We start from the raw sequence: 8417 nt of genomic DNA on the forward strand, positions 1-8417 counted from the left end.
AGGACGGCAAATAAGAACGAGGTTCAGAGAACATATTAGAGATTACAACAAAAAAATACGGAATCCAAACATTATACCCAAGTCTAACTTCGCGAATCACATGGTCGAGAGTGAATGTTCCCCAGCAAACATCAATAAAACAGTTAGGGTTCTTCACATACAGGAAAAGGGCCGACGTCTCAAACGTACACGAAAACATGGAAATCTACAAACAGAAAACATTCAACGGTAGAATAATAAACGATCAGATAAACACAATTTCTGACACAATATTCGAGGCTTTAAAACTTGTTTACAGGAAACAACTTAATCACACAGGTACAATAGACAAACACACAACAACAAATAAACACAAAACAATTAACACACCAAAACAAAAAACCGACAAAGAAGGTCAAACGACTAAAATCACAGATTTCTACCTACCCCAGTCAGCCACACAAATCGATTAGTAAACCACCTCGGTTCTGAATGAACACACAGCACATACACATAACTAAATATACACAAGCATCAATTTGACAATACCTGCTCATACACCTACGAACTATAAATACAGGACAAACGAAAACAACAGATCAGAACGAAAATCGACACTGACGATGGCACAACGCCGAAACCGGTTTGTCTCAAAACCAAATTTGACAAGGGATGACGGAAAATCGTTCCAATATACATAATTTATCCACCCTGTCGGAAAATCAACCAAACAAGATAAGTCAATCATTAACACATTTTATTTGATACCCATATCGTACAAACGCATTCTACAGTCATCCCTGGTCCACCTTTATGTCGATATCTCGAAAAGGCGTCCACCTATAGAATTAAGGATCCTTCCCTTTTAAAATACACATTACCGCCTTTCATTTGATACCCATGTCGTACAAATAAATTCTAGAGTCACCCCTGGTCCACCTTTATGGCGATATCTCGAAAAGGCGTCCACCTATAGAACTAAGACCCACTCCTTTTAAAATACTCATTAACACCTTTCATTTGATACCCATATCGTACAAACACATTCTAGAGTCACCCCTGGTCCACCTTTATGGCAATATCTAGAAAAGGCGTCCACCTATAGAACTAAGGACCACTCCCTGTTAAAATACTCAGTAACACATTTTATTTGATACCCATATCGTACAAACACATTCTGGAGTCAGCCCTGGTCCACCTCTATGGCGATATCTCGAAAAGGCGTCCACCTATAGAACTAAGGCCCACTCCCTTTTAAAAGACTTATTAACACCTTTCATTTGATAACCATATCGTACAAAAACATTCTGGAGTCACCCCTGGTCCACCTTTATGGCAATATCTAGAAAAGGCGTCCACCTATAGAACTTAGGCCCACTCCCTTTTAAAATACTCATTAACACCTATCATTTGATACCCATATCGTAAAACACATTCTGGGGTCACCCCTGGTCCACCTCTATGGCGATAACTCGAAAAGGCGCACACCTATAGAACTAAGGCCCACTCCCTTTTAAAATACTCATTAAAACCTTTCATTTGATACCCATATCGTACAAACAAATTCTAGAGTCAGCCCTGGTCCACCGTTATGGCGATATCCCTAAATGGCGTCCATCTATAGAACTATGGCCCACTCCCTCTTAAAATACTCTTTAATACCTTCCATTTGATACACATGTCATACAAACACATTCCAGGGTTACCCTAGGTTCATTTTACTACGATGTGATTTTCCCTTATTTTATCTCCATAGCTCTCAACTGAGTATGTAATGTTCGGTTACACCCGAACTTAGCCTTCCTTACTGGTTTAACATTAAATTGCGCAAAGACTAAAAAAAAATAAAAAGTTATGGTCGACGAGAAGGAAGACGCTTTACCTTGTATGTGTTTTTATCATGGTTTTAGCAGTGATGTTCGTTTATATCTTTATTATATTATTTGTAAAGACTTTTTAATAGCTCTTTTATTATTGTCATATATGTACATATGTATATACGAATTTACATTAGACTGGGTCGATTTATTAACCGATATCGCGGATTTGGGCTGAGGAAAAAAGTTCCACTACGCATACCTAAAAAAAATAATTTTCGAGCCAGCGAAGAAAATGGCGAAAGGGTAAATTTTTCGACCAAACGCTCTTTAAAACCCAAAAAATATTTTTTTTTTCAAAAACTGTAATCGCCAAAGTTTTTACAACAGTATTTTGAAAAAAAAAAATATTTTTTGGGTTTGGGGAGTGTTTTGGTCGAAAAATTTACCTTTTCGCCATTTTTTTTTTATCGCATGCTCGAAAATTATTTTTTGGGTATGCGTAGTGGTTCTGAGCCCAAATCCTATCGAAAAATCGATGGCGCGTTATCGGTTAAGTTTCGTCCATACAAATCGACCCAGTCTAATCTACATACCTATGTTTATTAGGGTGTTTCATTCATTCGATTCATTTCGCAGTTTTTTTAAACAAGGATTTACATATATGTACATATAGCATCGCAATATAAAAAACAAGTAAGGACGGGACTGTCTTCGGCCGTGCCGAAGACTTCATACCTTTCATGAATGGGGCTGAACAATAATCTTATCCCGTTCGTAATCTCCAAATAATCGAATGTATAAGATAAGAAATATATAGTGAACACATGTACATACTTAAACGATTTTTAAGATAAATATAAAATAAACAAGTAAGGAAGGTTAAGTTCGGGTGTAACCGAACATTAAATACTCAGTTGAGAGCTATGGTGACAACATAAGGGAAAATATCCATGTAGGAAAATGAACCGAGGGAAACCCTGGAATGTGTTTGTATGGCATGGGTATCAAATGAAAGGCATTAAAGAGTATTTTATGAGGGAGTGGGCCATAGTTCTATAGGTGGACGCCATTTAGGGATATAGCCATAAAGGTGGATCAGGGTTGACTCTAGAATGCGTTTGTACGATATGGGTATCAAATGAAAGATGTTAATGAGTATTTTAAAAGGGAGTAATCCTTAGTTCCATAGGTGGACGCCGTTTCGAGATATCGCCATAAAGGTGGACCAGGGGTGACCCTAGAATTTGTTTGTACAATATGGGTATCAAAAGAAAGGTGTTAATGAGTATTTCAAAAGGGAGTAATCCTTAGTTCCATAGGTGGACGCCGTTTCGAGATATCGCCATAAAGGTGGACCAGGGGTGACCCTAGAATTTGTTTGTACAATATGGGTATCAAATGAAAGGTGTTAATGAGTATTTTAAAAGGGAGTAATCCTTAGTTCCATAGGTGGACGCCGTTTCGAGATATCGCCATAAAGGTGGACCAGGGGTGACCCTAGAATTTGTTTGTACAATATGGGCATCAAACGAATGGTGATAATGAGTATTTTAAAAGGGAGTGGGCCTTAGTTCTATAGGTGGATGCCGTTTCGAAATATCGTCATAAAAGTGGACCAGGGGTGACTCTAAAATTTGTTTGTACGATATGGGTATCAAATTAAAGGTATTAATGATGGTTTTAAAAGGGAGTGGTGGTTGTTGTATAGGTGGTCGCCTTTTCGAGATATCGCCATAAAGGTGGACCAGGGGTGACTCTAGAATGCGTTTGTACGATATGGGTATCAAATGAAAGGTGTTAATGAGTATTTTAAAAGGGAGTAATCCTTAGTTCCATAGGTGGACGCCGTTTCGAGATATCGCCATAAAGGTGGACCAGGGGTGACCCTAGAATTTGTTTGTACAATATGGGTATCAAAAGAAAGGTGTTAATGAGTATTTTAAAAGGGAGTAATCCTTAGTTCCATAGGTGGACGCCGTTTCGAGATATCGCATTAAGGTGGACCAGGGGTGACCCTAGAATTTGTTTGTACAATATGGGCATCAAACGAAAGGTGTTAATGTGTATTTTAAAAGGGAGTGGGCCTTAGTTCTATAGGTGGACGCCGTTTCGAAATATCGCCACAAAGGTGGACCAGGGGTGACTCTAGAATGTGTTTGTACGATATGGGTATCAAATTAAAGGTATTAATGAGGGTTTTAAAAGAGAGTGGTGGTAGTTGTATATGTGAAGGCGTTTTCCAGATATCGACCAAAATGTGGACCAGGGTGACCCAGAACATTATCTGTGGGATACCGCTAATTTATTTATATATCTAATACCTACCAAGATTTTAAGGGTTTTTTATTTCGCCCTGCAGAACTTTTTCATTTTCTTCTACATAGGTGTCACAACCATTTTATAAAGTTTTTTCTAAAGTTATATTTCACTTCAATAAAACAATCCAATTACCTTACCATGTTTCATCCCTTTTTTCGTATTTGGTATAGAATTATGGCATTTTTTTCATTTTTCGTAATTTTCGATATCGAAAAAGTGGGCGTGGTCATAGTCGGATTTCGTTCATTTTTCATACCAAGATAAAGTGAGTTCAAGTAAGCACGTGAACTAAGTTCATTAAAGATATGTCGATTTTTGCTCAAGTTATCGTGTTAACGGCCATGCGGAAGGACAGACGGACGACTGTGTATAAAAACTGGGCGTGGCATCAACCGATTCCGCCCATTTTCACAGAAAACATTTAACGTCATAAAATCTATGCCCCTACCAAATTTCAAAAGGATTGGTTGATTTTTGTTCGACTTATGGCGTTAAAAGGATCCAAACCAATTTAATTGAAAAGGGCGGAGCCACGCCCATTTTGAAATTTTCTTTTATTTTTGTATTTTGTTGCACCACATCATTACTGGAGTTGAATGTTGACATAATTTACTTATATACTGTAAAGATATTAAATTTTTTGTTAAAATTTTACTTTAAAAAATATTTTTTTTTAAAAGTGAGCGTGGTCCTTCTCCGATTTTGCTAATTTTTATTAAGCGTACATATAGTAATAGGAGTAATGTTCATGATATCTTCAACGACTACCAAATTACAGCTTGCAAAAGTTTTAAATTACCTTCTTTTAAAAGTGGGCGGTGCCACGCCCGTTGTCCAAAATTTTACTCATTTTCTATTCTGCGTCATAAGTTCAACTCATCTACCAAGCTTCGTCGCTTTATCTGTCTTTTATAATGAATTATCGCACTTTTTCGGTTTTTCGAAATTTTCGATATCGAAAAAGTAGGCGTGGTTATAGTCCGATATCGTTCATTTTAAATAGCGATCTGAGATGAGTGCTCAGGAACCTACATACCAAATTTCATCAAGTTACCTCAAAATTTACTCAAGTTATCGTGTTAACGGACGGACATGGTTCAATCAAATTTTTTTTCGATCCTGATTATTTTGATATATGGAAGTCTATATCTATCTCGATTCCTTTATATATGTACAACCAACCGTTATCCAATCAAACTTAATATACTCTGTGAGCTCTGCTCAACTGAGTATAAAAATGGCAAAAAACCCCTTATCTAAACGATCGGTTGTATGGGATATATATTATATATAGCTCCGATCGAAATGATTTTTACAGGAAATCTTCTATGATATATTAAAATATATATGACCGAGTTTCACGTTTATACTTTCTAAATTAACGGAGAAATGGCCAAAAATCTTTCTATCTGAACGATCGGTTGTATGGAAGATATATTTTATAGTGGTCCGATCCTACCGGATCCGACAAATGTCTAATATAATACAAAAATACATCCTTGTGCCAGATTTCATTGAGATATCTCAAAATTTGAGGGACTAGTTTGCGTTCAAACAGGCAGACGGACGGACAGACGGACATGGCTATATCAACTCAGTTCGTCGCCCTGATCAATTCGGTATACTTAATCGTAAGTCTATCTTCTATATTTCTCAACGTTAAAAACATCGGACCAAAGTTAATATACCATTTCATGTTCATTAAATGTATAATAATTATAAATAACAACTTTTCAGCTCAATACGTTATTTCTTAACAGGAATTTTCTGTATCGTGAATTTCAAAAAGCTTCACAACTCATATCTCCCAAAAAATTAATACCGTAAGAACGAATTGAAGTTAAAAAAATTGTTGGTTCATTATTTTTCTTTCAAATATCGAGCTTTTGACGAAGCAAAGCCTGCAATGCACGTCACTTTTACTATCAACAAAAATGAAATTCGAACGAAAATTTAGCACTCGAATGCACCTAAGCACAACCATATATACTTGCACATATTTCTTCTTCATACTTAAGTTGGTGTCATATATTTATGTAATACTTCTATAGGCTGTATACACTCCCAAACATCAGAGTGTCGATATATTGCTGTTTAAATATTTTTGTTTTTGTATTCAATAATCGAATGTACCTAAATTTTAGGTTTTTTTTGGCAAACTTATGCTGCCACAATCACAAAAATTGTACAGTATATTGTACTAGCAGTATAGAAATATTACATACATATGTATATATGTATATGGTTATTGTTTATTAATTTTTTTAATATTTCTTACAATTTCACCATCAACTTTTACATTTGTCAACTCCATTGACGAATTTGTTTCCTTTTATTTGTGTGTCGGGAATTAATTTTCAATCCCGCCCGCTGACGTATACTTTAAAATAACGGTTATTTAAATGAAGCCGTATTTTGTTACTTAAGCGAGACTCGCCAACCGAACTGATCCGCTTGAGTCTCCGTTTCTTTGCAGAATGAAAATTGAGCGCTTGAGAGTATTGAAAAATAATTTCATCTCCTAATAAATAATGCCGCTGCGCCAATGCATCAATGTAAGTAAGTACTAATACTAAGCATACTTTGTGTTGCTGTTAATTCGGTTTCCTTTGCTTATGATCAGTGCACGGACTTTACCACTTTATTGGTAGATCTACCAACTTTTTAGCCCATTTTCTTTTTCTACCACTTCTACCACCAAAGAGAGACGATTCAATTGAAGTCGAAAAATTACACCTTTTGGAATATTTTGATGCAAAAAATATTCAATCTAGTCAAATGACAACGATTGTTCCCTTACTTAAAGCCTCTCCATTTCACAAGACTTCCATGGAAATCCTTAACAACGAATGGCGATCATTAATGTTATATGATAAGAAAAATATAGAAAAGATATTTTCCGATGATATTCTTAAAGCATGGATAAAATTGGGAACTGAAAAGAGTCCTCTAGAAGAAAATTTGAGTTAATAAATGTGCTCCTTAGCAATACTACCTCACAGTAATGCAGCCGCAGAAAGGTCGTTCTCTATAATGAACGACATAAGAACCTCCAAGCGTAATGAATTCAAAATTTCAAGCATTTCCAATCAAATATTAATAAAAGAGTATTGTATCGGACGGAATTTATTTTAGCCTCCAATTGAATTATGTAATAAGATTTTATAAAAAAATGTTATTTGTAGAAGGCGATTTTGTTCCATGTACATATTTAATAACAACCATATGGCACTAGATTTTTCTTTTGTTTTTTTCTGAATTTTTTTTTTTTTTTTTTTTGTTGAAAATTTGGTTTTTATTTTAAAAATTTGTGAGCACAAATTCAATACAAGAAATAAATTTGTTTATGAAAGAAAGTAGTAGTCATCTACTCGCAAATATTTTCCAGTGCTATTTTCATCAGTTTTTTAAGAATAATTTTGAACGAAAATAAAAAAGTTTTAAGTAAACGATAACATGCCAGTGTGGCAGAAACATATTGCAAGTATCATATAGGCATAAGCTATATACATATATACAAATTTACATGAATTTTTTTGTTTTGTTTATATGTTTTTTTTTAAGTGTTATTTCCGTGAAATGTGCTTTATTTGTTTTACAATAAAATCTGATTTGTTTTGCACAAATATAAAGTTTAGCTATCGTGTTCTTGGAAAAAAAAAATCTACCAACTTCTACCACTATTTTAATTTTTCGTCTACCAACGTTCTCTTTTAAAAGGTCCCCGCACTGCTTATGATAAAAAAATCAAGAACAGAAAGTGAGAATAGTAAAAAGTATAAAAAAAGACATATATGTGTGCATATGTATATGTAAGTATGTATCTTTGTACCTGTGCCTGGGAACATTCTTCCGTAGAAGTATTGTATAAGAACATCCTATAGGGTAGATACTCCAGTAACCGGACACTTCACACTTTAACCATTTGAAATAGGCAAGCCGTTAACTAACTTTGGAATTTATAAAATTCAGTCGAAATATCCACAAATTTATAACGGTTTCGCCAGTTTCGTTTTGCTTTAATTTACAAAGAAAGTTTGTTGTTTCAGTTATAGTTTGCTTATGCGAAGTGATGTGTTAAGTCATGCAATATTTAAATTTCTTTCCCTAGCAGTATTTCAATTGGTTTAGGTAAGTTTTTATTCATATTTTGATGGTGATGTAAAGTGGTTCAAATTACGTTTATTCTACAAATAATTGATAAAAATGCGTTATAACAGTATAAAATCACTAAAATTGTTTATACATTTTTGTTAATGCACCTGTCCGGATACTGCAATGAAAATAAAAGTGTTTTGC

The 8417-nt window shown here is 34.8% G+C and overlaps 1 protein-coding gene across 1 annotated transcript in view; it reads right to left on the reverse strand.

The window, feature by feature from the left end:
- Positions 1-6652, reverse strand: part of LOC137242015 (solute carrier family 23 member 2) — a 52064-nt gene extending 45412 nt beyond the window's left edge. The window contains exon 1 of the mRNA XM_067769380.1: positions 6397-6652. Coding sequence (XP_067625481.1) covers positions 6397-6432 — 36 coding nt within the window. The 5' untranslated portion in view covers positions 6433-6652. The remainder of the gene's footprint in view (positions 1-6396) is intronic.
- Positions 6653-8417: the final 1765 nt, after the last annotated feature.

Source organism: Eurosta solidaginis, chromosome 1 (genome assembly GCF_040869045.1).
Source record: "Eurosta solidaginis isolate ZX-2024a chromosome 1, ASM4086904v1, whole genome shotgun sequence".
Lineage (NCBI taxonomy): Eukaryota > Metazoa > Arthropoda > Insecta > Diptera > Tephritidae > Eurosta > Eurosta solidaginis.